The sequence below is a fragment of the Artibeus jamaicensis genome, unplaced genomic scaffold, assembly GCF_021234435.1.
Source record: "Artibeus jamaicensis isolate MK-2021 breed Jamaican fruit bat unplaced genomic scaffold, CSHL_Jam_final contig_475, whole genome shotgun sequence".
In the NCBI taxonomy this organism is placed as follows: Eukaryota; Metazoa; Chordata; class Mammalia; order Chiroptera; family Phyllostomidae; genus Artibeus; species Artibeus jamaicensis.
The window spans coordinates 6,212,999-6,240,593 of NW_026521852.1; the positions used below are offsets into that span (position 1 = coordinate 6,212,999).

A 27,595-nucleotide genomic window follows, 5' to 3' on the forward strand; every position below is an offset into this window, starting at 1 on the left:
TAAAACCTTTGGACCAGAGGTGTAGCCCATTACACTGTGGGGAAGGGAGCTCTTCTCCTGCTGGCTGATGAGGATCCAAGAAGAAAAAATGCTTCAGCAATCTTTCCTAGGCATTCTGCCTGGCCTTGCTTTCTTGTGTGTACACTTAACATGTTTCATTAGTCTCATCATTGTTAGCTCAATCTGTTACACTATTAAGTAATGCTGAAAGCTGCCACTTTGGGAAAATTTGCTGGAGGGATGGTGGGAGAGACCATGCCACTGCCTTCCCTCATCCTCCAGTTCCCCCTCCACATTTCCATCTCAGGCAAACCAGATGTTTATACCTGGGAGAACTTTCCAGTAGTGAGACCCCTTACAGATGGGATGGTGGTGGGTGATGAGCTTCCTGGCCCAGAATGTGGTCAGATGGAGCTGACTGATCACCTGGAGAGTGAGGCAGGGACACCGGTAAGAACAGTGGTTAGACCCATTCTGTGAGGTCTCACCTGAACTTGAGGCCACAATTCCATGAATCAGATGCCTAGTTCACTAAGTCTGAGTGGTAGGAGTTCAGACTAGGGTGTGATCAGTGTGCTGCTTTCAGAAAAGTCTTCCTGAAGGAAGACACAACTGCTCAAGCCTGGTGGGGAATGCCTGACCGTGGTGCATCCATCCGTAAGGCAGCAGCAAGGTAAGGAAGTAGAAAACTCAGAGGGACAGGCACGCAAAAATATCTTTGTGCCTGTGGCTGAAGTGTCCCAAGGGGTGGGTTGATGAGGTCCAGGCTGGGTCTGAATGGGACTATCGCTCTGCCATACCCTAGATGGGAAATCTTGGGCACTTACTTCACCTTGTTCACTGAGTCTGTTTTCTCATTAGTTACCTGAACCAAACCTTCTTCACAAGGTTTTTGTGCAGGTTGCACAAGTTACATAATATGGAGTCCAGAGTCTGGCACTTGCAAGGCTTCGGTAAATGATCACATTTCATTTGTCCTCTTTCAATTTCCCGTGTCGAGACGTCTCTCTTTTCTCCCCTCTGGGCCAGTTTCTCTGGATGGTTGGTGCTTGGCGTTGCGGCGGAGCGGACTTGGCAACAACAGCTGGGGCGCAGCCTTTTCCTCCCCGCCATCCTCCCATTTCCCCCCCCCCGCCCCCCCCCGCTCGCACTGCAGAAAGTGTCTGGGCAGGATCTGGGAGCTAGCCAGGTGCAGACAGGTATTTCCAGTCCGGTTACAGAAGAAATTGGAGGAGGTAGGGATGGGGACGAAGGAGATCGGAGGAGTCCGGGAGCTAGATGGATCCCCTGGGAGGAGGGAAAGGAGTCCTGCTTCCCCACTCCGGCGGGTGCTTGTGCCTCTGGATCAGATTTCAACCTTGCCTGCAGCTTCTGTGGCTCTCTAAGCTGTTTAGGGCAAGGAGGGGGTGAAAGGGAGAACACGCTAGAAGGAGGGCGAGCAAGGAGCCAGAAGAGGGCCGGCTCCAGCGACTCCCGGAGCAAGGGCCCTGACTAGCCGCCCCTCCGGCCTTTCCGCGGCTGGTCACACAGCTCTCCACCAGAGGGCGACCTGCCCACTTAGCAGCCGAGTCCTGCTCGCGAAGAACTACCAGACCCAAACCGCCGGGGGGGGGGGGGGGGGGGGGGGGGCGGGGTCGCGCCCACCTCCCCAGCTCTTAGTTTCGGTTAGCCTCCGCCGCGAGGATTGGCGGTCTCCCGGGCGACCGGAGGCGCTGCGGCTGTGCGAGGCCGAAGGTGGTCCGCCCCCTATTGTGTAGTGAGTGGAGAAGAGCTGAGCGGCTGCCAGTAGGTGAGGGCTTGGGCATATTAGAGGGGATGGAGTGAGAGAGCAATCTGGGGGATAAAGGTGCGGGAGTCGGGCGGTCAGGAGAATGCAGGTGACTTTTGCAGAGAAATGGAATTCTCTGGGGCGCAGTACTAGGGGAGTTCTGGAAAGCGGGGTGGAATTCTTGGTGGGTGGGTGTTTCTTGAGAACTGAAGGAGTTCTGGAGGCGCGGGCGTGTGTGTGTGTGTGGGGGGGGGGCTGGCCCTTGGTGGTTTCAAAAGCAAGGAGTTCAGGGGTCTGGAGAAGGCGAGGGCGAAGGAAATTGGGGGTGGGGCAACAGAAGTGTATTGTGGGCCGAGGCAGGAGAATTACAGGGAAGGAAATTCCGGGGAGGAGTGGATGGAAGAAGTGGGTGGGTGGAGATTCTGGTGAAGACGGGGAGTTTGTTGAAGCGCAGCAGACCAGATACAATTGGAGATCAGGTTCCAAAAATGGGCTTTTGGGGAGTGGGACTATACGAAGTTGAGAAAACTGGAATGGGGATACTGGGGAAATGAAGGAGTGCTGGGCGGTGAAACCAGACAGGTGAGGACAGGTTGGGGGGCAGAGGAGTTGGAAAATTTTTAGGAAAAGCAGAGGAATTCTGGGGAATCCTGTGTTGCTGAGGTTCTCAGAAAAGTGAGCCAGAAGGGAACTGGAGGTTCCTATACACTCGGGAAGAAATTTCTTGGGGAAGTATGGGAGAGCTGGTTAGAGGCAGCGGGGAGCAAGGGGAATATTTTCCCATGAGTTGTTGGGAGGCACAGGGCCATTAGGTAGAAGCAGGGGTCAGGCTGAGAGACTTGGGGATGTTTTATAGCAGCCAGTCTGGAACTGTGAGGCCAAGAGTGGGTTGGAGGGGGCCCAGAGCAGAGTCCACTGGGATTTGCCAGGCCCAAGGCAGCACTCCATCCACTATCCTCCATTCCCAGGCCTTACCCTATGGACTCATGGCTCTTTTGGGATTTCATGGACCATGCCCCTAGCACTGGTGAAGGGAGATCTTGCAAATCCTGGGCACTGAGGGTATTGGAGGGGAGCAAGTGGCAGAAGTTGGGGTGAAGCACTCGGTTCAGGGTGTCTAGTGGAAGGAGGCTGCCTGGCAGCATCATGAAGAAGAAGTGGCACCAGCTTCCAGCCCAGGGATCTGCCCAGACCTGGAGGCTGCTGCCTGGGCCCCTAATGGGGGAGGAGGCAGCTCCCCCTTTCCCATTGACTGACTCACTCACTGCTAAAGCAGTATTCGGAGGCTGGGTAGAGAAAGAGGTACTGGTCCCTGGCTTCCAGGGTTTAGAGGTCAGGAAAATGAAGCAAAGAATTGTGTGGGAGTCCACTGGGGACTACTTTCAGGGGGTTCTCATCCATGTTTTGCCCCTTACTGGCTCTTTGCTCCTGAGTGAGGCTCTTTGAGAGTTTCAAAGAACTTATTTGTCACAATGGTGGTGGAGACAATACTATTTCTACCTCCTACCTGCCACCTTTTTATTAGAATCATGATTAAGGAAAAAGAAGGAAGAGGAGGCTGGACTGTGAGGGCTCTTCCATACTTTCATACTTCCATCTTCCATACTTTCCTGAAAATTTTTTTCTGAGTGTGTAGGAACCCCCAGTTCCCTCCTGCTTCAGTTTTTTGAGAACCTTAGTAAACTGACTTTCCCCAGAATTCCTCTGTGCTTCCTAAGATCTGTCCTTATCATGTTCTGACCTGTCTAGCACTTCCTCATCCTCCTGTTGCTCTCATCCCAGGCCTTATTCACCAAGGGGCAGGTGTCAAAATCTCTGGTCTCCTGTGACCCTCCCTCCTACTTATCTGCTTCATCTCCTTTCTCTTCCTTTGCTTTCCTCCTGGCTTTTAACTAATGGTGGGATTTCTCCTAGTTTCCAATATTGGCCAACTCTGCATATCACCTTGCCTTTAGCATTTAGATTTGGCGGTGCTCCTGAGAACAGCTTCATCAGATATTTCGTGAGCCAAGCCCTAACTGTCCAGAAGAGTACAAGCTGAAACCTGTTATCTGATCAGAAGGACTGGCCAGGCTTGCTGGGCTGTGGACATCCAGGCCCTCCACCTTGCCCCCTGTGGATAGGGGGGGCTGGGTGAGCAGGCAGCAGGGCTATGGTTTGGTGCCTCAATCTGGCCATCCTCAGCCTGATCATCAGCCAAGGGACTGACGGTGAGCTGGACTCAAGAACTCCCTGTTAGCTTGGGGTGGGGGTGTTCTACAGGGGTTCTCTGTGAGCATGTGAGGGTTCTGGAGAAGTTGAGGGTTCCCTCAATTACTCGAATCCTAGGGAGCCCCCTGAGATACTGATGAGACCTCTTTTCCCAGCCCTGACATGGGCCCCTGCTGTCCCTTATGCCATCCACCATGCAGGTCAAGGGAATTCTGAGGTGGTACCTGTGGTGGGCCGGGCTGGGGAGAGTGCTGTGCTGGGCTGTGACCTGCTGCCCCCAGCTGGCCGGCCCCCTCTGCACGTCATTGAGTGGCTGCGCTTTGGGTTCCTGCTTCCCATCTTCATCCAGTTCGGCCTCTACTCTCCCCGAGTGGACCCTGATTACGTGGGTAAGAGCTACAGGTCAGAGGGATGACCAACAAAGAATGGCTGGGGTTGGGGTTCCTCTTTAACTGTTTCTCCCTTCCCTGACATCACCTCCAGTTCCACTGCTTCAGTTCTGCTTAATAAACATGACTGTCCTTACAAGGTACATTTATACATTCTCATTCACACTAACATATGTGCTGTTTAGAACACCATGTGTTCTCTTCTGAGGGTGGTTCTGCAGCCCTGTTTCAAGTATCCAACTTAATTCTCTAATTGTTCTTCTAGATCTCATCATGAAGCTTCCCAGAATCCATTCTGATCTTTCCAGGTCTCTCTACATGGCCTAGTCATGGTCCCTGGCTCTGTTATCAGCTCACTCCCTTGCCCTCTCCCTCCTCCACTATCTTTAATGCTAGTCTGGGGGGTTCTAGGCCTATAGAGTCTGGGCCGATGGGACAGCAGGGTGGATGGGTCTATGACCTGTCTGCTTCTCCAGGGGAGCTCAGCCTGAGTTTTAGTACAGAGCATGTGCACAGACATGAGCTGGGGAGGGCAGGTTCCCTAAAGATCAGCAAATGGAAGGGTCTGGGCTGGGTTGCTCCTTCAGGTGGCTCTTGTAGGGACTTCAAAATTGTGTATAGGACCCTGGCTGGTGTAGCTCAGTGGATTGAGTGCGGGCCTGCGAAGCAGACAGTTGAGGTTTGATTCCCAGTCAGGGCACATACCAGGGTTGCAGGCCGGTTCCCTGCAGGCCAGTTCCCAGCAGGGGACGCAAGAAGGGCAACCATACATTGATGTTTCTCTCCCTCTCTCCTTCCCTTCCCCTCTAAAGATAAATAAATAAAATCTTTAAAAAAAATTGTGTATAGGCCTCCCTGGGCCCCAGCTAGCTCCCTCAAAAGGCTCAGCTTCCTCTTAATCCTGGCCCGAGCCTTCATCTGAGAGGTTTAATGCAGGTTTCAAGGTAGTGTGGGAAGCTCCTAAAGGTTGGGTCCTTTAGGAACTTAGGAGGGGAAGCCCAAGAAAGGCCACATTGATGGTGGGAGGGGGGGGGCTTTCATTTTTCCATTTTTAATTTGAATTTTGAAGAAGCCATAGGATTGGTTGAACTCTGAGGGGCTGGCTGAACAAAGGGGAGGAGGTTGCCCAAGGGAAGAGTTTACTTTCAAACTGGGGGCGGTTGTTGGCAAACAGCCTAGTGGGAGCATATATGTCTACCCTTGAGAATTGATGAAAGTGGACCTTGCTTAAGACAAGTGGAGAGAAAGTGGCCATGCCCTCCCTACCAGCCTTCCCTTCCTAATTCTGCTGGCAGTCTGGAAGGGGTGTGGGCTCTCTGAGGCTGGGCAGTTGCACAAGATGCCCGACTAAAGCAGGGGAGAAGGGCTTTTCCTGGGACTGCACCAGACAGATGTGCAACTCTTCTCCTTCCCTCCACCCCCTGCCTTGTATTGGGGTCTGGCCAGAAACTCTGCTTCTGTGGTATTTTTTTTTTTTTTTGTCTGCCAGGGCTGTGAGCAGTAATCTCTGGGGCTTTATTTCTACCCTTTGTGTCCACCCTGCCCCCTGTCTGGAGCTCCTGGGTTGGGCCAGGGCTAGTCTGCAGAGTCATGTTCCCGGGGGTGGGATTGAGGGGGGAAGTCCCTGTGTCCATTAACTATTGCCTCCCAGTGTGGAAGGGGCCTCTCATCCTTTGTGTAGGGGACTGGGAACTGTTGTTGCTAGGCAACGGGAGGTAGAAGTCACTAAGGACAATGCTGTCCTGTCATAAACTCTCTGGGCAAATCAAGGGGATGGCCTGGGACTGTGTGTGAGGCTGATGCCTAGAATGTAGGAGGAACCACCACATAAGTGACTGGAGCTTTAGCGACTGTACCAAAGGGAAAGCTTCCAACCATTGAGGATTCTAGAATCAGTCTAGTTGAGGAGACTAGGTTTATAGACTAGTGTGAGAGCAGTAAAATGCAGTATAAAACCAGCTAGGACTAAATACTAGGATAAAGTTAGCTTTGTGTGTGAGGTGCTAGCATGGAGAGAGTGTCTGTGTGGTATGAAATGTGACCAAGCATCAGAGGAAAGAGAGGCATGCCTTATTCTACTTCACCTTTCCTGGAGTGGGTCTTAGGCCAGTGTTTCTAATCTGTGGGACCTGCTTTTGGTTTTTGACTTTTGTGCTATATTTCTTGGGAGTTTCAAGGTACCCCAAACAGAAGGGACATGAGTTTTTTTTTTCTCTGTTCTGAGTTGTTTGATACAAGTCAGCTATCTCGTTCTGCTTTAGAATACCCCTGGTCCATCTAGTCATCTTCCCTTACTGCCTTTTGTGCTCCAAAATCCTTTGCATGGCCACAGCTTTTTGGAAGCCTTCTGTACTCTTTGCTTCATAGTCTCTCAGAATGGGCACAGTTAGCACCATTTTTTGAACTGTGTGTATGTGAATTTGCACCTGAATGTCAGTGTGGGTTCCCTGCCTTCTGAGAGCTTGTGAGAGCTGGGATATATCTTCTGCTTCATTTATATATCCCTGCATGCTGGGAGGTCTCACGTCCATCAGTCTTTGGACCTATGGGTGGAGAGTGGGCCTCCAGGAGGTAGTAGACCTAGGACTCATGTTGACTCGGGACTGCCTGCCCTGGCCATCTTGTTCTTCTGTAATGGGTCTAGTAGTCCATAGGGCACAGAAAAGTTCGGACATGCAGTATGCTTCACTGGATGTTCTGGTCAACACACAACACACACAGGGAACTATTACCGCCTGGCTACTAGTATCCCACAGCGAGAGCACACTGAGTGTGCTCAGTGCTGAATACCTTGAGCTTGACATGATCATAATACCATTGTGCAATGGAAAATATGACCACCTGGAGAAAGAAGGCCTGGCTTTGTCATGTGGTTTTGGAAAGAAGCTTAACATTAGTTCCTTCCTCTGTAATGGAATTTTTGGGGTGATTAAATAGGTTAACAGTGTGTAATATTGGACAGCCCATTTTCAACACTCAATTTCCCTTCCTCCTTCTGCCTTTTTACAGAGCTTGAAGATCACCACATTGAAAAGTTACTATCACATGGCAGTTAGAGGAGAATGCAGTCTATGGCAAGGTAGATTAGGGTTACTGAGGAATCTCACTGGTGGGTGGAAGGGTGTGATTATGTTAAATATTTACCCTCAAGGCCTAGGCTTAATCTTCTAGGTGGGGATTTAAACACCAAGCCCTTTTAGCAGGTCCACCCTTCCTAGAGAATCCACACCCCTGTACTTCCTATTTGGTAGAAAAAAGTCCCTGCCTGCAATCACACAGCTGGCCTCCACTTGATCATTCTTCTCAGAAGGCATTAGGGGCACTGTAGGTTTAGGTTATAGTTCAGAAAGATCACCTAGAAGTACAATGGATGCAGATTGGAAGGGGGTGAGTGCACAAATAGCTTTAGAAATTCTAGTATTAGGAAGGGTTAATTTGGGGCACAGCATAGTTTATTAGAGTGGGCAATTGCTAAGGGACTTGTGTCTTTTATCCATATGAAAGCTCAGGGTGGGGTGGGAAGCTGATGAGTGTAGAGGGCTAGGCTGGAGGTTAAAGACCCTTCAGGCTAATGGAGTAATGCAGGTGAGAGATATCCAGGACTAAGGTGAAGGTGGTAGAAAAAGGGAAAATATTTAGGAGGCAGAATTTGAAAGATTTACTGATCAAGCAGAGGGATCAGTAACAGAATATGTGATGCCATGTTTCTGGTAGGGTGACTTGGTGCATGGTGGTGCCACTCACTGATAGAAAGAAAAAGGAGATAATGTGTTATCAGGTATGGGTCAGGGCCAGGATTGAATGCAGGCTGCCGATTTCAAATCTTGAGCTCATTTACTTGTTCACCAATTTTAATTTGAGATCCTGTTGATGCCAGGCATTCTGTTGCCTGCCTCCTCTACGTGATCTCTCTCCTCCACCCTACCTACATTTCTCTCATTTTGTAGCTGAATACACTGGAGTTAAGATTATTAACTTGTCCAGATGATTATGCAGCAGAGCTGCCGTTTCTTCTAGGTTGCACTGCCAGGGACCTATGAAGCTATTTGGGGTGTAGGGCTGTCAGGGGAGGTGCTGAGAGATTTGGGGCCACCTTCTGTCTCAGCCTGGTGGTGTAGTGTGAATGCTGACTGAGGTTTGCTGGGCTGTAATCAGCTGGGGCCTGGGTGCCCTGGGGTATGAGGGTATGTGTGAGGAAGCTGCTGACTTTGCTGCCTGGCTGGGCTGGAGTTTAGGCCACTGATAATAGCCCTGAGGGATTAGGGGCTTTGATAGGGTAGGTCTGGGTATCTGCTTAGGCCCCAGACACTGCTGAGGCTTCTGTGGACAGAGTCCTCTGGCAGGAGGTGTATTCATGGGATCCATACCTTCTTGCCCTACAGAAAGCCTAGGGATGGGCAGACGCTTAAAAACCCAAGGGTACTAAATGTTGGCTCTTTAGTCTGCTCCTCACAACAGTCCTGAGCTCCGAGTTTCTCTGTCTACACTGGGTTTCTGCTGCTGAAAGGCAGGAGTGATCAGAGGGGCTCCCCTCACTGACCCTTTGTGCCTCTCTGGGCTTGACTCTATCAGGGTAACTGGGAGAGACTGGTCCTGTTTTTTGACCTCTGAGAATGACCAGTGTGACCCTGATTCAGGACTCTTCCTCCAGGGAGAGTCCGGCTGCAGAAGGGAGCATCTCTCCAGATTGAGGGGCTTCGGGTGGAAGACCAGGGCTGGTACGAGTGCCGCGTGCTCTTCCTGGACAAGCACAGCCCCGAAGATGATTCTGCTAATGGCTCCTGGGTGTTTCTCACAGTCAATTGTACGAAGCTGGGGACCGGATGATGGGACACCTGGCTGGCAATAGGGGGGAGAGGAGGGTGGTTCAACTGTTTTACCCTTGCTGACACCTTTATGTTGTTTGCATTCTGCCCCTCCCATCCCCTGAGTGCAGCAGACAGGGTGTCCCTGGGCTGGGCATTCCTCTGCAGCTGGGTGGGCTGAGGGCTGCAGCCCTGTACTGTCTCTCTGCCTTCAGGCTGATACCCCCTCCAGCAGCCCCTGATTCCTCTCTCTTTACAGCACCCCCTCAGTTCCTGGAGACACCTCCCCAGGTGCTGGAAGTTCAGGAACTGGAGCCCTTGACCTTGCGTTGTGTGGCCCGTGGCAGCCCCCAGCCTCATGTGACTTGGAAGCTCCAAGGACAGGATCTTGGCCAGGGTCATGGCCATGGCCAGATGCAGGTGAAGCATGTTGCTGGGCAGGGTGTGCCAGATAGAGTATGAGGAGCTGGTGGAGGCCTGGGAGAAGGGCTGAAGGACAGCTGGCAAAGGCCCAGAGGAGGGGCTCTGTCTCTGTATCCTGAGCCTGGGGTGCTGCCCCCTCTGCTGGCCAGCCTTGGAAATGCAGGGTCTGAGGCCTGCGGGAGGGGTTTTGCCCCCTCAATTCCTACCCTAGGTGCAGAACGGGACGCTGTGGATTCAGCGGGTGGAGCGAGGCAGCTCTGGGATCTACACCTGCCAAGCCTCCAGTACTGAGGGCAGTACCACCCACACCACCCAGCTGCTTGTGCTAGGTGCTTTCTGGGAGAAGAGCCGGGAACTGGGACACCTTTGTGTGAGGCCTGACTTGTGGTTGGGGGTGCGCATGGCTGGAGTTTGGAGGAGACTTATGCCGTAGGACAGGGGCCTGAGGAGAATGGGGAAACTCCCAATGTAGGCTGTTCCTCAAAAAGTAGCATCTTAAATTTTAAAAGGATTGATAAACAGATAGACATTTAGTGCAAAGTAATATGGTATGGTAGAAAGAGCATGAGTGCTGGTTTTAGATCATGTGACCCCCTTGACCCTTAGTTTCCCCATTATATAAAGAGATTCATCTGCTACCACAAATTCCAGGACTGTGGTAAGAATTTAATTAATAAACAGCACATAGTAATTCTTGGCCAAGACCTTCCCTTTAGAAGGAAAGCTGAGAAACAGGCCTGGACTCTGCCTTTATAGAGTCTCTCATCTATGTGGGAAAGTAAGACCATTTAGGAACTGTGGTTCTCTGGGAAATGCAGTGCTGGGTAATGGTTAAGGGCAAAGTCTCTGGTGCTGGCAAAACCTGAAGGTGAATCTTACCTTCCCTGCTGACCTTGGGCAAGTTACACCTCACAGCCTCTCTGCCTCTGAGCCTTCATTTCTTTATGTATTGAGTGGAGACAGTAATTCGTCCCACAAAGGCTCTTCTGAGAATTAAATGAGATGATGCAGTGAGTGCTTAGCAGAGCTCCTGGCCTGCCTACTATTGACTACTCATGTGGTAGGAGCCCGCAGTACAGCAGCAGAAGTTAGAGCAGGGGCTCTGATTCGTCCAGGCTCTTAGGAAGAGCATTCCATGCTGGGGTACAAAGAGCAAAGGCCCAGGGACAGGGGTGAGCCTGGCATAGGGCACAGTGAGCTGCCTACACTGACCTGACACCAGTTGTTCCTAGGATTCAACATACAAAAAGATGGTTGGCCAGGCAGGTAGTTGTTGGATCAAGAGGGCTGGGTCTAGAAGTTTTGAGCTTCAAATGGTAGGAGATAGCAGCTGTTGTGGGTTCTTGAGCAGAAATTGCTGTAGCCAAAGAATAAATGGCCATTTAGTGCATGGATGGTCATCAGTGGGAGAGGTTGGGGAGCCTGGGGTAAGGTATTAGGTACCTAGATTAGGGGAGGAGGCATAGAGATGGTTTGAGATGTGGCAGATGAGGGGTATAGAGGGTGAAAATGAATGGAAACTTAAACCTGATACCCCTCTCCAAGACACACACACATGCACAGAAAGAGTTCTGGGCAGGAGAAACTCAGTGAATGAGTGTTCCAGAGGCAGGTCTAGAAAGAATAGTACAAGTGAACTCAGGTTTTTGGGAAGACTGCTGACTGAGATGCCTCCTCCTTTTGTGCTCCCCCACAGGACCCCCAGTCATCGTGGTGCCCCCCAACAACAGCACAGTCAATGCCTCCCAGGATATTTCATTGGCTTGCCAGGCTGAGGCGTACCCTGCTAACCTCACCTATAGCTGGTTCCAGGACAGCATCAATGTCTTCCACATTAGGTGGGGCTCTGGAGGGTAGAGGTAGGACACTGGTGGGCAATCTTTGAAGCCTCTTGGCTGAGCAAGGCCTGGATGTTTCCCCACACATACCATATTGCAGCCGCCTGCAGTCACGAGTGCGGATCCTGGTGGATGGGAGCCTGTGGCTGCAGGCTGTCCAGCCTGATGATGCTGGCCTTTACACCTGTGTGCCCAGCAACGGCCTCCAACACCCACCATCAGCCTCTGCCTACCTCACCGTGCTCTGTAAGACTGACCCCAGCTCTCTTCAAAGCTTGTTCCCCTCCCCTGGGCCAGGCCAAGCTCCTCCTGCATAATTTGCCACTGTTTCCCCCTAGACCCAGCCCAGGCAACAGCGATGCCTCCTGAGACGCCCCTGCCCATAGGCATGCGTGGGGTGATCCACTGCCCAGTTCGTGCCAACCCCCCACTGCTCTTTGTCAGTTGGACCAAGGATGGGCAGGCTCTTCAGCTGGACAAGGTACAGGATTACAGGCTTGGGGCAAGGGAATGAAAGTCTCAGCTTCTTTTTTTTTTTTTTTCTGTCATGACAGCTGGGGTGGGGTTAGTTCAGTTTAATTCTAATCACTTACTAGAACATACACTTAATACCAGGTGCTGTGTAATGTGTTGCATGTGGAGCAAGAGCAGTGAGATTAGATGCTTAAGGAGGGCACAGCTTAGAAAGGGGAAGGACAGCAACAGAAACACTTTGCTGGAAGGCCAGGGATGAAGTGCCTTTCTGTAGGAACTGGTTTAGGGTAGATCAGCCAAAGTCTGGGGTTTTGGTGATGGGCCTTGAAGGGTGACCCTGCATGCAGGTTTGGTTTTCATGCAGAAACCAGGGCTCAGAAGCAAAAAACAATATAGTGTGTCTATGATGTAATGAATCATCCAGCTTGGTGGGAGTACCTGTGTGGATGTGAATGGTGCAGAGAAAGCTGGAAAAACAGCTGGTGCCAAAAGGAAGAACTCTGGATGGCAAATTAATATTACCTCATTCCAGAAGTTTGGGATATTTTGTGTGTCTGCAAAGACTATAAATTCCTCGTGGGCTAGTATTGTATCTTGTAATCCTAGTGTTTCCAGGGCTTCTTCAATAATAGTACTCAGTAAGTTTTTGTTCAATGTTAAAAAAAATCTAAAGGCATTTGGAGGCAGTGAAGTTGCTTGAGCAATGCTATGATAGCATCATAGCTGTGTTAAGTTTGTTGGATGGAATGGAGGGGGGAGTGAGTGGGCAAGGGAGGGGGGTTCTTGGGCTGTTGAAGTAGTCCAGATGAAAGATAATGTATTCTGAGTTAGAGAGGAGGACATGAAGGTGGATGGGCTTCACATCTAGAAAGTAGGCCTTCCTTAGGAGGATAGACCTGGTGAGTATGTAGCTGGAGGAGTGAGGGGGAGGGTGCAGTTAGATGTTAGTAAGGACAGTGGGGCCTTTAATGGAGAAATATAAGTCAGGAAAAGGATTTTGATTTGGGGTGGAAGCTGCTGAGTTTAGTCATGGAGTGCTGGGAAGACAAACAGATGATGTCCCAGCAGGCAGGGAGCCCCCATACAGCTCAACTGCAGGGGTGCTGTTCCCACTGTATTCCCTGGAGTTGTGTAGTCCTAGCCTTCACAGCCATTGCGAGTGGCCTCTCTCCAGGAAAGATAGAGGACTAGAGTGCTGAGAGGTCAGGCCTAGAAAGTGGAGCTGTGCTGTTCTCTTTATAGTTGTGGGCTTCTTGTAACTGTCCTCACTTCTCTTGCCTCTGCTTTCTCTCATTATCCTGTCTTCCTTACAGTTCCCTGGCTGGTCCCAGGGCCCAGAAGGGTCACTCATCATTGCCCTAGGTAATGAGGATGTTCTGGGAGAATACTCCTGTACCCCCTACAACAGTCTTGGCACTTCAGGGCCCTCCTCAGTGACCCGAGTGCTGCTCAAGGTGAGGCTCTGGGTGAGCCAGCTGCAGTGGGTCATGTGCCTGAAGATGCACCCTATGTGGAGAACTGACTGGTAGAGGGTTGTGTTGGGGGCTTCCAAGTTTGTGTTTCCTGTGGTGGTCACAGCAGCAGCTGTCAGATGCCATCCCCAATTTTATTTATTTATTTATTTATTTATTTATTATTTATTTATTTATTTTTTTATTTGCTGAGGTGGTACTAGGGAAATGGGACATTAAGTCACACAGTACATCCACAGTCAGATACTTTTTCCACCCCTACTCTCACTAACCTTGACCACACCACCTCCCTCTCTAGAGGTATTCTGTAGGGGCCTGTACACCTTCAGGGAGACCTCCCAGCCCCTCAGTCTTCTCTATCCCATCAGGGAATAGAGACATGGAATTAGGGAGATAGTGAGAGATGAGGCTGAGATGTGGTAGTACCAGGAGACCCAGAAAGAGTATAGCAGTGTGAGAAAGGCCCTTCCCAATGCCAGTTCTGGCTTGCAGGCCCCCCCAGCTTTTCGAGAACGGCCCAAAGAAGAATACTTCCAAGAAGTAGGGCGGGAGCTACTCATCCCCTGCTCTGCTCAAGGAGACCCTCCTCCTATTGTCTCTTGGGCCAAGGTAAGGCTCTTGAGCCTGCTTTGCCTGTACTCTGGCCAGTATACCCCTTCCTCTTTGTGTCCCTGTTCATTTTGTGGAAAGGAAGATGTGGGAAGGGAAAGATTCTCAGAGGCAGGGTGGGGAGGAAGCTGGAGCTGCCCAGAGAGACAAGTGGCGCCCTTGGTGAGGGGTGGCTGCATGTGTCTTCAGGGCTGACCAGTGGTTCTGTAGGTGGGCCGGGGGCTGAAGGGCCAGGCCCAGGTGGACAGCAACAGTAGCCTCATCCTGCGACCATTGACCAAGGAGGCCCATGGGCACTGGGAGTGCATCGCCAGCAATGCTGTAGCCCAAGTGGCCACCTCCACATATGTCTACGTGCTGGGTTAGTGTCTGCATAGTCAGCTGTGGGCTGCAGGAAGCCACATGGGATAGGAGATGGGGAATCAGTTTTAGAGGCTCAGCTGGGGATAGTGGGTGGGGGGAATCCCTGGAATGATGGGTGGAGAGCAGAGGCTCTGGGTTCCTCTTAGTTCTTCACATGCCCTCATGGCCCTGACCATTATCCCTCCTTCCATTCCTCCCTACCCAGGCACCAGCCCCCATGTTGTTACCAATGTGTCCGTGGTGCCATTGCTCAAGGGTGCCAATGTCTCCTGGGAGCCTGGCTTTGATGGTGGCTATCTGCAGAGATTCAGTGTCTGGTATACTCCATTGTGAGTGACCTGCAGGCTACTCCTCTCCCCCACCCTGATTCTCTCTGGCCTTCTGCCCTTTCTCCCACCCTCTATCCCACTCCTGCCCCAGCTCCGCTGCCGGATTTACTGGGACTCTTTGGGTGACCCTGTGTAGTTGAGGGGAGGGGAGATGCCAGCTTTCTGGACTCCAAGCTTCCTGTTCTTCCCAGTTGATGAGGTACCTCTATCTCCTCATGTCCTCCAGGGTCAAGCATCCAGACCGAGCCCATCATGATTGGGTGTCCCTGGCCGTGCCCGTGGGGGCTGCTCACCTCCTTGTGCCAGGGCTGCAGCCCCACTGCCAGTACCAGTTCAGTGTCCTAGCTCAGAACAAGCTGGGAAGTGGGCCCTTCAGCGAGATTGTCCTGTCTGCCCCTGAAGGTGAGAGACCTCTCACCCCAGAGCAGCAGATAAGGATGGAGAAGGGCTGTCAGGAAAAGACCTGATATGAGAGGATCTGGGTGGGAGGGGTCAGAGGTACTGAGCAGCTTGGGGCCCAGAGGAAGATCCAGGCTTGTCTTTAGGGGATCTGGGAGAATGGCTGGATACTGAGGATTCTTGGAAAGCCAGGGGAAGTGGAGAAGGGCACTAGAAATCTTATTTCTACCATGTCTCTCTATCTCATTCAGGGCTTTCTACCACGCCAGCTGCCCCCAGGCTTCCTGTGACAGAGATGGCACCTCCCCTGTCCCCTCCTAGAGGTCTGGTGGCAGTGAGGACACCTAGGGGGGTACTACTGCATTGGGATCCCCCAGAACTGGTCCCTCAGAGACTGGATGGCTACATCCTAGAGGGCCGACAAGGCGCCCAGGGCTGGGAGGTGCTGGATGGGGCCGTGGCAGGCACAGAAATGCAGTTGCTGGTGCCTGGCCTTATTAAGGTTAGTATGGGAGGTTGGCATAGGAGGTTCTACAGCTCTCCAGGCCCCAGCTCCATTTTCCAAATCTGATTGTCTCACCAAGATTTGACCACCTTTCTCTGTTTGCTTCATCCTAACCTTTCAACTGCTATGTCTTTCCAAATGGGGCTGGGGTGGGTGGTCAGGCTGGGCCCTGACCTCCTTCCTGGACACCTCCACTCCCAGGATGTTCTCTACGAGTTTCGCCTTGTGGCCTTGGCTGGTGGCTATGTCAGCAATCCTAGCAACTTGGCCAACATCTCCACTTCTGGTGAGAACCTGGAGGGAGGGCTGAGTCTGGGGCCTAGGGGCTGTGAGCCCACGGAGTCTGGACATTGACCCTTCCTCCTGGCCCCTTCTATAGGCCTGGAGGTCTACCCATCACGCACCCAGCTGCCAGGTCTCATGCCACAGCCTGTACTGGCTGGCGTTCTGGGTGGGCTCTGCTTCCTAGGGGTAGCTGTCCTTGTGAGCATCCTGGCTGCTTGCCTAACCAGCCAACACAGAGCTGCCCGCCACCACCATCACCGCAAGCACCTCCACCAAGGTAGGGCCAGCTCCCATCAGTGCCTCCTACTTGGAGGGAAGCCCTCCCTCCTCCATCCTGCACCCTGCCTTGCCTACTCTATCCCAGCTGGGCACCTGCTGTTTGGTGAGGGTCTACGTCTGGGGCCCTGGAAGGCCCTGGGTTTGCCTGTGTCACCTCTGGTTCTCCTGCCCTTACAGATCTACCTCTTATCTTCTCTCCACCCCGGCTGTCAGCTCCACTGTAAGTCCTTCTTCCTGCTTCCCCACAGTGTGCCCCTATTCTTGGTTTCTATTTCTGTACCTCAGGGTGGGAGTCCTGGGAGGTGGAACAGAAGTGAGAAGGAAGTAATGATGGGTTTGCAGAGCCCCAGCCTGGGGTTGGTCCAATGTTGTTTGTGCCTCCCTCCACCTCTCCATGTCGGTCCTTTTTCACTTGATTTCCTAGCTCTCCCTGCTCTGTTGTGTACCAAACCTATCCAGGCCTGAGGTTGGTTCCTGGGAGAAGGGCTGGCTATTACCAAAGACCCTGATCTCTTGTCCTTCTTTAGGTCTGCTCCAGGCTCAGGCAGTCCTGACACTGTGGCCAAGCTGAAGCTCCAGGCTTCCCCAGTCCCCAGCATGTGCCAGAGTCTGCTCTGTGGGGAGCCCACTAGACCCCCCAGTTCCCCTCCAGATCCTTCATCTAGCTGGGGACCCTTGCCCTTGGAGCCAGTTTGCAGGGGACCAGATGGGCGCTTTGTAATGGGACTCAATGTGGGGATCCCCCAAGAAAGGTCAGGCTCCGAGCAGGTTGAACCTCAGACCCTGGCCCAGTGTCAGACCAGGTCCTATGACTGCAGCAGCAGCAGCCCCAGTAGGCTGCCCCAGCCCCTCTGCATTGCAGACATTAGTCCTGTGGAGCCCTCTCCGGCATCCTCACCTAGTCCTCTGCCAGGTATGGGACCCCTGCTCCAGTACCTAAGTCTGCCCTTCTTCCGGGAGATGAATGTGGATGGAGACTGTCCCCCTTTTGAGGAGCCTGGTTCTGCTGTACCCTCAGATTACACTGACATTCAGCCCTGCCAGACCTCACCTCTCCTTCAACCCCTGGACTCCCCACTGGGATCCCCCAGGGTAGTACTTCCTGGAGCTGCAGTCTGTACTGGGGCTTCCACAGAGCCTGCATACACAGCACTGGCTGACTGGACACCGAGGGAACGGCTGCTGTCAAGCCTTGTCCCTGCTGCCCCTCGGGGCAGCCTCACCAGCCAGAGCAGTGGGCGGGGCAGTGCCTCTTTCTTTCGGCCCCCTTCCACTGCCCCCTCAGCAGGAGGCACCTACCTCAGCCCCACTCCAGGAGACACCAGCAGCTGGGCCAGTGGCCCTGAGAGGTGGCCCCGTAGGGAGCATGTGGTGGCAGTCAGCAAGAGGTAAGGGCAATCCCTGCCCGTCCCTGCTCTGGCCCTAGTCCTGCCTGTTGTCTCAGACTTTCTCCCCCACACCTCTCCTGATATCTTCTGCCTTCTCTGTTCCACTCCCACCTTGGGGCCAAGAGACCTTGCCTCCTTTTAGAAGCTTCAGCCTGAAGTCTAGGGATCCTCAGGGGAAACTCACGGCCCTATCTGAATTTGGGAAGCCTAGGTTTTGGCTTTTCTGGTCACCCTCTATTCCTCTACCCACCCTACACATTTGTCCCTTTTTATAGGAGGAACACATCTGTGGATGAGAACTATGAATGGGATTCAGAATTTACTGGGGACATGGAATTGCTGGAGACTCTATACCTGGGCTTGGCTGGCCCTCGAACCCGATTTGAAGCTGAGTCAGAGCTAGGTATGTGAGCTCTCCAGAACAGCTCTGGCCTTGCTGTTCCATGTTCCCTCACAGCCTTACTCGTTGGGCCTGGGGCCCCAGGCTCTTTCCTCTTGCTCCCTTGGTTCACCTGACCTGCAGGCCCTGGGGAGCTTCATGGTGCCAGTGAACCTCAAGACTTTTTTCCTATGGTTGTTCTGCCCTCCTGTTGCAGGTGTCGAGACTCCAGAGGTGGGCTGTCTCCTGAACACTGCCCATTCTCCTGGGCCTGAGGCCCGCTGTGCCGCACTTCGGGAGGAATTCCTGGCCTTCCGCCGCCGCCAAGATGCCACTAGGGCCCGGCTACCAGCCTACTGGCAGCCAGTCCCTCATTCTGAACAGGCCACTTTGCTGTGAATACCCTAATGTCAGGGTGAAGGTACATGGACCCTGCAAAGGAGGCCCCAGCAAGACCCAGCTCTGGCCTAGGAACCTGCCCATGCCCCTTTGACACCTAGGCATAGATGCTGACTATGTTCTTGAGTGGGCATAGTGCAGGATGTATGTGCTGAGCCCCTAGAGCCTGGGGACTAGAACAGGGATCCTAGGCCTACCAGAGAGTGTGTGTATGTACATGGTCTGGGTAATGTTTTATACGGGTGAATAAAGAAAATCTGGAAAACATTTCTATATTGTTTGGCTTTGAATCTGAGAGGGAGGTGGGAAAATCTTGAGCCCTTAAAATGAGGGAACTCTTCCTAAATAAATGGAGATATATGCAATATCCATTCAAAAAGCATTTATTGCTTGTCTACTGAAGTTAGCTACTAAAGACTAGCCATCAAGCTAGATGTTGAGAAAATCCAAAGTTCACTGAGTCATATCTTTGCCCTTGGGGACTTCCTTATCGGTGAGGCAGATAACTAAAATAGTTATAGTATGATGCAGTAAGTTCTGTGATAAAGCAATGTGTTGGTTATTGTGGTAGCACAAAGGGAGTCAACACAGTGAATGCTTACAGCATGGCTGGGACAAATGCTTCATGTTGGGGATCCTCAGAGTTTTTACGGAGTGAGAACAATGACAGGTAATGGCTGAGCACTCCCCATGTGCCAGCATTGCTCTAAGATCCTTATATGTATTGGTTAGTTCTCTACAACTGAGGTAGACAGTACTGTTAGATTACGGAACAGAGCGGTCCAGTGCTTTAGTAATTTGTCCACAGGTCAACAGTTGGTGAGGTGCAGAGCAGGTGAGAATCTGTCAAGGGAGGAAAAGCACTCCAGGCAGAGGAACAGCCTGTGTGAAGGAGAAGTAAAAACCTGGAGGTACTGGAATGTAGGGTGTAGGATTGGGGAAGAGAATGGAAAGGTGGGAGGACACTGGTTGATGTCCTTCAAAACCAGGCACAGTAGGCTTCTAGCATACATAAAGAACTCCACTAGTGGATGTAAGCAGGGACTCAGCCCCAGGGAACTTCTCACTGAAGCCTGAAAGTGGGGAGCTCTCTTCTACTCTCAGACTGAACTGTCAGCTACCTCCACTGAAACCTCCGGTTCTGAGCTCTCCAGGATTAAGGAGAAATGCCAAATCATAGAAGATTAAGAGGAGAGTAGTCAAGGTCTGAGCCCTGGGTCCCAGCACTGATCACACCTCTCAGGCACCAGGCAGAAATGACCTCATTGAGTTTTCCTGCCTAGGCTTGAAGTAGGCGCCAGTGCTGTCCTGGCCTGCAAGCCTCAATCCTGTCACACCCTAGTCAGATTTGAGCTGGGGTGGGGGGATGAGGGTGTGTTTTCTTGTGCCTCCCTTTACCTACCCACCCTTTTTGAACCAAGAAGATTCTTCCCAACCTATAAGCCCACAGTCTTGAGCTGACCCTTAGTAGAAAGTTTCCCACTGGGGCAAAAATCTATGGGCCTTGGGGTGGGGAGACAGAAGTTGTCCTGGGTGAAGACACGGCCGCTGTTTGGAGGCCCCGACTCCCCAGATTTTTTAGCCCAAGCTCTCATCCATAGCCTCTTTCTTCTAACCACCGTCCAGTGCTTGCGCCACGGTGCCTTTAAACCCTCCCAACCCTCGCCCCGCCCCCCCGCCCCTCCTCCCGGTCCGCCCTGTCCGAGGAAGGAGCGGCTGAAAACCCCGAGCCCAGCCCAGGCCTTCCACACGCCCTGCAGGCCGCCTGGAGTGCGCGCTCTTTAACTCGCCCGAAGGTAAGAAGTTGTTTTTTGGGGGGTGGGGGGTGGGGGATGTTCTCTAGAAAGCGACAAGCCTTCCTGGGGACCTGTTCCACTGAGCTTGGGGATCAAAGGCCCTGGGAGACACGGTCTGGAGACAGCTTCGCCGGGCGCTGTCAGATCCTGCCCCCAGCCCTGACCCGCATTGCTGGTCGATGAGGTCAAGCTATGCTGTGGGTGCACAGACCGGGCATCCGCCCAGAGCAGAGCCTCAGGGACTGTGCCCCACGCACCGGCTTCAGCACTGGATCCTCTCCGGTGAGGATGGAGGGAGTCGGGGATTGGCTAGTTGGCCCCGAGCACTGGAGTGTCCCGGGGTCCCTGGGTCAACACTGTGGGACTCTGCACTTCCTGGTTCTCGGAGCACGTGCAGGTACTGCCTTCCCTCTGTGCCGAGGTTGTCTTTTCTGTTATTTATCCTGCCGGCTAGTTTCCTAGTGACTCGGGGTCACGGGCTTGCGCTTGGGGTCCCACAGTGATCTCTCCTTCCCAGTTCAGGAGGGAGTTGAAGCCGCAGTTTACTCCAGGAGAGTCCCCCGGTAGTGCAGGCATTTGGAAACTGCCGCCGACCGGGGTGCTCAGCCTGTGTGAGGCAGCGATGGGAGGGACGACTACTTGCCAGGCCCTCCTGCCCCTACAGGAGCCGAGGTCCCCACCCTGTGCTTCCTACTGGAAAGCCGGTGGTTGCCTGGCCTCAGGACGCCCAGATCACTGCGTCACCCTAGCGGCAGGCTGTGTGACTCAACTCACAATAACGGCCCAGGGTGCGGCTAGGAGGGGGCTGGACCTGTAGGACCGGAAGTGGCCTGCCCGCCTTCCCACCCTGTAGGCCTCCTGGAGTCCACACCAGGAAAGTTCTGGGGGAGCTTAGTATCAGGGAGCGGAAGGCAGCCGGCGGAAGTGAGAGTGAGGATGGACTGCTGTGGAGATCCCGTGCAGGAGCCTTGCTTGGGCTCTCCCTAGTTCTCTCTCTGAATCCGGGGCACAAGACAGAGGGACATCTTCCTAGTTCAACTCCCATCCCAATTTCTCCTAGTCTACAGGGATGACCTAAAACTGCAGAGCCTAAGGTAGGGTGGGGTCAACAGGGCCTTACCATTCCAGAACCAAAAAGTAGTCTTTGTCCAACTGCAGTCCCCTCTCTCATTCCCAGTGCCTCTTCTGCCCCACTGGGGATTGGCCTCTAATCCTTTCTTTGCCCCAGCCCTTCTCCCAACACAATTTTCAGGTATGGGCCTCTAGCTCATAATATATCTTATATTCCCAGGGCATTTCTTCTCCTTAACTATTACCTTGAGTCTACTTCTCTGCCCTCAAACTCAGAACTTCCCATCTCCACCAAATACACTCCATACCCTCCATAGCTGCCTCCTGAGGAACACCTTGCATGCACCTGGCTGTTCCTGAGAACTGCAGTGAGTTGGCCCCTTTCCCAAGGACCTACCTCTGCCCCTGTGCTTGGAGCTGCCTCATCACTCCTCTGTGCTGAGGGCGTGTTTCTGCCTGGTGCTCCCACCCTGCCCAGGGCCTGTTTGGTTCACAGTAGCTATGGCAACACCCTCCTTACCCCTCCTCCTGCAGGCCCTGTGGCTTCCTGTTTGTGTAGGTTCAGCTTTCTTTCCTGTTCACTGACTCTTGGTGGTGAGGAGGCTACCCCATTTGTAGGTCTCCCACCATCCTTGCTTCTGCTTGTTCCATGTGGTACTTTGCTTTGGGAACAGGTACCCCCATTTTGTCCTTTGACAATAGTCTTAATCCTAAATCTGGATTGGGAAGTTCCCCTGTGTTATCTGCACAATGGATGGAGAGTCCCTTTTTCTTCCCAATTAGAAATCCTCAAACCTCCCACCCCCACCCTGTATCCACCCTTTCCTTGTCATTGGTTTGGGAGATGAAGTAAGCTTCCAGCCCAGGGTCTGGGCAGGGCTTAGAGCCCCAGTGCCTTTTGTGGCCTGTTTTCCTTCCCATCTATTTTACCCTTCTGCTTGGGGTGTGGGGCTGTACCCACAGATGCAGGCAGATCTCCAGTTTAGGTTACTCACAGCCAACCCACCCTTGAGTTGGTCAGCTGTTGTCTTCCCAATGGATTGTCTCCTATGGGCATCTCCCACACAGCTTCTCCCCACCCCAGCAGGCAACTGGCTGTCTTCCCTTCCTTTGAGGGAGAGCAGGAGTAAGTAGGTCCTAGGGTGGGTCACTTTTGCTCCAGCAAGCAAAGTCCATCAGCCCTCGCCCGCTGGTGTGGGGGTAGGAAGGAGAAGCAGCTGCCACAGGCTGGGCCTGGCTAGGTCTGCCCCTTCTGGGAGCTCTGCCCTGGGACTCTAGCATTTCAGGGCGCTGGAGTAATGGCTCCAGAGTGGAGCCTGAACATTGCAGCAAGCTGTGTCCAGGCACCAGAGTTTGGGAGGAGCCCTCAGAATCCACCCCATGTCCAGAGTGGGCCTGTCCTGCCAGTGGGGGACACTGGAAGGGTCAGGCTTCAGGCCTGCTTCCCCTTCCTAACCCCGGTGTCTGGGTTACTCATTCTCTTGCCCCTTCTTTCCCTGGGCCACTGTGATCACTGGGCTTGAGACAACTTGGGTCCATGACACATAGCCCTGAGGCCGAAGAAGCTGCTCCCAGAAGGGAGATCTGGAAATTGAACTGGGAAAGTGTTGCCTACTGGGAGAAGGCTGTAGCTCCCAACCCCTACCTAACCCTTCCTCCTAAGCTGCCTGCCATGGCCCTGTGTGGCAGGAGTCACAGGTCATAGACTGAGTGGTGGCTGAGCAGTTGGGGCTGGCTTGGGGGAAATCTAGTCTCCTTTCCACAGGCCTCAACTGCTGGACTGCCTACCCTCCCCCAACTGAGTGTGTGTGGCTGGTGGTGTGGGGTCAAGACCCAGACCAACATTTATCTGGCCCAGTCTCCAGGCTGGGGGAAGTGGGGTGGAGTGGGTTGCTCTTAATGTGGTTTAAAAATAACTGATTTATGGGGAGGATCTTTGCAGGAAATGTGTAGCTGGATAAGCTGGAGTGGAAAGGAGCAGCCATGTTGGATATGGGGGAGGAGACTGGCTTGAGACATGATCACTGGGGCTGAGAGGTGGGAGGGGGGTGGGGAGCAGCTGTTGCACCTGTGATGTGTATTGAGGCTGAGCCTTAAGGCCCATTAAGGGGGTGGCAGGATTGTTTAATCTGGAGTGCATGGGAGAAAGGGAGGCAGATGGACTTGATCCCTTAAATCTAACCTGGCCAGGAGCCAGATATGGGAAGAAGGAGTGGCTTTTTTTCCTCTTTGAACATAGGTGCCTTGTCCTGGGGGATTCCCCTTTTATAGACAACCAGACAGCTAGCTCTATTTTAAGTGGCAAGTTGCCCATCCAGGGAGGGATGGGGTCCTGGCCACCCCTTGGCATCGGTAGCATTGCTGACAGGCCCCTGTGTGTGGGACCTAGGCAGTTAGTGGTGGGTGGGGACACACTGCCCACAGTGAGATGATGCCAACTCAGGTTATCAGTCTGGAAACCACCCAGTTCTTCCTAACCTTGCTCCTCAAACTAAGTTAAAGAAATCTTCCTGTGTATTTCCCCACCCCTCCCTCTCTTTCCAGGTTTCTTTAAAAATACCATCCAGAGCTCTTGTATTCTTTTCCTAGTCCTGCTGTAACAAATAACTACAAACTTAGCGACTTAAAGCAATGTACATTTAATATCTTACAGTTCTAAAGATCCCAACAAAGGTCTCACTGGCTAAAATCAAGATGTGGGCAGGGCTGCATTCCTCCTCATGGGGTGTTTAAGGGAATCCATTTCCTTTCCTTTCTAGAAGGTGGAAACCTTCTACAGGTCACCTGCATTTCTTGGCCCATGATCCTACATTATTCTACCTTCTGCTTCCTTCTCACATTCCCCACTGTGACTCTCCTGCCTCCCTCTTTTGCTTATGAGGACACTTGTGAGTATACTGGGCCCACCTGCATAATTCAGAGCACCCTCCCTGTTTCAAGATTCTTAATTCAGTAACATCTGCAGAGTTCCTTTTTTGTCATGTAACATTCACAGGTTCTGGCAATTAAGATACAGACATCTTGTGGGGCTGGGGTGGGGGATGACCATTATTCTACCTACCACAGCTTCCATAAAGGAAAGTAGAATTTGTTTTCATTGCTTAGTTTCTTGTAGGAAATACCTTTTGCCTGCTGAAATATGTGAAGGGTCTTCTCAGATCGACCTCTTCCTACAAGCTGCTTCTGCCCATACCGTTCTGAATTCCTACAGCATATAGTCTGATTAAGCAGTTTGGTATTTGTGGTGTACAACTGTTACCCTTTCATATACATTCACTTTGTCTCTGTAATGGCACTGTAGGGAACTTTAGTCTCTTCAGTCTCCTCTACAATTCTTAGAACAAATCTTGGGTGTTGAGTTAAAACCCAGTGGCTGATTAAGGTTGAACCTGCCATTCTACTATTTAGCTCCTGGCACAGGTTTCTCAAGACACTCCATATTCCTTCTCCTTTCTTCAAATCATTCTCCTTCCGAGGGCTGAAAAAAAAAAAAAAGAATTGGGGTTAGAATGACCAGTTTGCCTTTGCTAAAGCTTACCACTCCAAATGAGGGGCCAAACCCCCAATCTTGGCCTCATTTAACCCATATTCTATTCCAGTGGGCTTTGTGCTCCATTTTAGTAGTAGAACCATTCAAATGAAATCTAGTAGGAAGCCTGGCCTGTGTGGCCAGAGTTCTGAGCAGTGCTATTCTACCCCATGTCCTGGGGTCAAGATGAGATTTCCCTCATGTGGCAGCTATTCTCTCCTCTAGGACCCTCCCTGGGGATATGGCATGTGTCCTTGTAGGCAGAACCTCCCACCCCATAGCCAGCAGAGTGCTGACTAAAGGTTTGGGTGTGTCCCCTTTCCAGCTACCACCACCCTTCAGAATGGCCAACAGGGGACCTGCCTATGGCCTGAGCCGGGAAGTGCAGCAAAAGATTGAGAAACAGTATGATGCAGACTTGGAGCAGATCCTGATCCAGTGGATCACTACCCAGTGCCGAAAGGATGTGGGCCGGCCTCAGCCTGGGCGTGAGAATTTCCAGAACTGGCTCAAGGATGGCACTGTGAGAGCTGGGTCCTTCTGACTGGGAGTGCTGGGAGAGCAGGGCTGGGTCTAGGGGTCTGGGGATTATTTCACTTGAAGAACTGAGGTCATACCCAACCCAGCTGCTTCCTGAGCACGGAGGAAACTCATGTGTTCCATCCTCCCACTGAGTGAAAGGGGAGCGTGAATAGGCCTTCCTGCAGTGGGCGGTCCTAGATGATACATGGAATACTCTAAGGAAAGAACTGTTGGGGGTTACTCTAGACAATTATATTAGAATATTGAGGTTTTCACTCTGGCCTTAGAGGCAGAGGCTGGTCAGGAAGAGCCTGAGGCTTATTCCAGGTGTGTTCAGGTAGGAGAGAAACTCTGTGGTTCATGCTTTCTGGGGCTGAGGGTGGTGCATCCCAATCTTCAGTAGGCATGGCCTTACCTCTACACAACTGCTGTCCTCACCCAGGTGCTATGTGAGCTCATTAATGGACTGTACCCTGAGGGGCAGGCCCCAGTGAAGAAGATACAGGCCTCCACCATGGCCTTCAAGCAGATGGAGCAGATCTCTCAGTTTCTGCAAGCAGCCGAGCGCTATGGCATCAACACCACTGATATCTTCCAGACTGTGGACCTCTGGGAAGGTGAGCCAGGGCCATGGTGCTGTCATCCAGAAGACCAGAGCTTGGGCTGGGCCAGCTTGACCAGGGAGAAGGGGCAGGTTTCTGGCTCTGAGAAAAGATAAGGTGGTGCGCAGTGTATGTGTATGCACATGTTTGTGTGTTTTATGGAGGAGTTGGTCATGCTGGGGCTGGGATGGAAAAAGGTATGGGGATAAAGAGGAAAAGAATGGAAACTGGGACTACTGACTTAGTGATAGAGGTAGAACCCTGGCATCCAGGACCCTAGCTCTGCTGAGGCCAACACATCCCCCTTTTCCTTCCCAGGAAAGAACATGGCCTGTGTACAGCGAACGCTGATGAACCTTGGTGGGCTGGCAGTAGCCCGAGATGATGGTCTTTTCTCTGGAGATCCCAACTGGTTTCCTAAGTGAGTATGCTGAGGCTGCCCAGGCTGTGGGCAGGCCTGCCCATTTCTGTCCCTAGGAAACAATGGATCTGCTATAGCAGCTGGCCATTTACAAAGTACTTTTACATTCTTTATTTCACTTAATCCTTTGGCATGGGACTGCCCCATTTGAGAGATGAGGAGGTGGCTTTAGAGAGCTCAAGACTCAAGGACAGAGCTGGCTCAAGTACTTAAGTCACAGCAAAGCCTGTGCTCTGTCCAGGGAAGACATTATTGGGGCAGCCTCAACTTCCTTCTAACTGACACTCCATCTCCACCTAGGAAGTCCAAGGAAAACCCTCGAAACTTCTCGGACAACCAGCTGCAAGAGGGCAAGAACGTGATTGGGTTACAGATGGGCACCAACCGAGGGGCATCTCAGGCAGGCATGACTGGCTATGGGATGCCACGCCAGATCCTCTGATCCGCCCTCAGCCTTGCTTCTGCCCTTCCTTGGATGGTTTATATATATATGAGCAGTGACATTCCCTAAGAGTCCCCTGGAGCTCTCAAGCTTCTGTGTGCCAGGGTGGGGGCCTGGCCTGGTATGTTTCCTCTGGGGGTGCCCAATGATGGCCTCTTTCCCTGTGCTTACTAATACATTCCCTTCTCTGAACCTATAGAAACTGGACCAACTGACTTCCTTTTTCATCCTGAGACCAAAATGTAGGGCCTCTTCCTCTCCATAACCTCTGTGCCTTCAATCCATTTCTTGGCTGGGGGTCAGCGAAGCTGTCTTTGTGCCTTCCACAAATAATGCCTTGCCCACAGCTATGGCTGCAGGGACTTAATTTACAGGGAGAGGTCTGTGGTGGCTGCCACCCTGCCACAGCTGAACTGGGCTCACCACACATTAGAGGCAGCCTGCCCTGGCAGAGGCCCTCCCTACTTCTCATTTTCCATTCCCCTTGATATGGCTAAGGGGTGGGGTAGGGTGAGGGGAGAGGGAAGGGAGGCCTGCCCACCATGGACTGGGGCTTGAAGAATCTGAGTTTGCTGATTTAAATAAAGAATCTCTTTTCTTTTGGATGGACTCTGGCTGTGTCTGGGGCTGCTGAGCCCACTGTTGGAGAGGGAAGAATATGGGGAAAGTGCAGTGACTGAAGAATATGGGGGAGGTTTTTGAGATGAAAGGTTGCAATCCTCACCCAATCCTTGATTTTCTTTTTCATCTTTCTCCTTTTGTTTAGGTGAGGGTAGGTTGGGGTTGAAGAGGGACAGGCCCTCTCAACTCCTCTTGGGTTAGGAGTCATAATACAGGATATGTGGTCAATGTCCACAGGGAGTGGTGCCTTCACTTACCCAAGGAATTGGGCAGTCC

The 27,595-nt window shown here is 52.3% G+C and overlaps 2 protein-coding genes across 4 annotated transcripts; both read left to right on the forward strand.

Moving 5' to 3' along the window:
- Positions 1-1,666: 1,666 nt before the first annotated feature.
- Positions 1,667-18,584, forward strand: IGSF9 (immunoglobulin superfamily member 9). Of its 3 annotated transcripts, XM_037130717.2 has the most exons (22): positions 1,667-1,789; positions 3,724-3,978; positions 4,180-4,368; positions 9,020-9,172; positions 9,433-9,593; positions 9,808-9,925; positions 11,293-11,434; positions 11,535-11,680; positions 11,773-11,915; positions 13,222-13,362; positions 13,873-13,989; positions 14,200-14,350; positions 14,558-14,681; positions 14,908-15,083; positions 15,332-15,582; positions 15,787-15,871; positions 15,965-16,147; positions 16,327-16,369; positions 16,677-17,062; positions 17,168-17,537; positions 17,813-17,940; positions 18,134-18,584. In XM_037130717.2, the coding sequence occupies exons 2-22, from the start codon at positions 3,921-3,923 to the stop codon at positions 18,313-18,315; spliced, it is 3,447 nt and encodes a 1,148-aa protein (XP_036986612.2). In that variant the 5' UTR covers positions 1,667-1,789; positions 3,724-3,920; the 3' UTR covers positions 18,316-18,584. The 3 variants fall into 3 exon arrangements, with proteins under 3 accessions (XP_036986612.2, XP_036986606.2, XP_036986613.2); XM_037130711.2 differs by having other exon boundaries at positions 16,677-17,537; XM_037130718.2 differs by lacking the exon at positions 13,222-13,362 and having other exon boundaries at positions 16,677-17,537.
- A 1,417-nt stretch (positions 18,585-20,001) lies between these two features.
- TAGLN2 (transgelin 2) lies at positions 20,002-27,301 on the forward strand. Its single transcript, XM_037130710.2, has 5 exons — positions 20,002-20,111; positions 25,037-25,234; positions 25,676-25,850; positions 26,154-26,256; positions 26,557-27,301. The coding sequence occupies exons 2-5, from the start codon at positions 25,055-25,057 to the stop codon at positions 26,696-26,698; spliced, it is 600 nt and encodes a 199-aa protein (XP_036986605.1). The 5' UTR covers positions 20,002-20,111; positions 25,037-25,054; the 3' UTR covers positions 26,699-27,301.
- Positions 27,302-27,595: the final 294 nt, after the last annotated feature.

What these genes read in the sequence shown, in the direction of transcription:
- TAGLN2 (XM_037130710.2), top strand. Translation starts at nt 25,055, where the DNA reads ATGGCCAACAGGGGACCTGCCTATGGCCTGAGCCGGGAAGTGCAGCAA. An exon ending in GACTGTGGACCTCTGGGAAG is followed by an intron (nt 25,851 to 26,153) that starts GTGAGCCAGGGC and finishes TTTCCTTCCCAG; the next exon opens with GAAAGAACATGGCCTGTGTA. An exon ending in GATCCCAACTGGTTTCCTAA is followed by an intron (nt 26,257 to 26,556) that starts GTGAGTATGCTG and finishes ATCTCCACCTAG; the next exon opens with GAAGTCCAAGGAAAACCCTC.
- IGSF9 (XM_037130711.2), top strand. Translation starts at nt 3,921, where the DNA reads ATGGTTTGGTGCCTCAATCTGGCCATCCTCAGCCTGATCATCAGCCAA. An exon ending in AGTGTCTGGTATACTCCATT is followed by an intron (nt 14,682 to 14,907) that starts GTGAGTGACCTG and finishes CATGTCCTCCAG; the next exon opens with GGTCAAGCATCCAGACCGAG. An exon ending in TGGTGCCTGGCCTTATTAAG is followed by an intron (nt 15,583 to 15,786) that starts GTTAGTATGGGA and finishes CTCCACTCCCAG; the next exon opens with GATGTTCTCTACGAGTTTCG.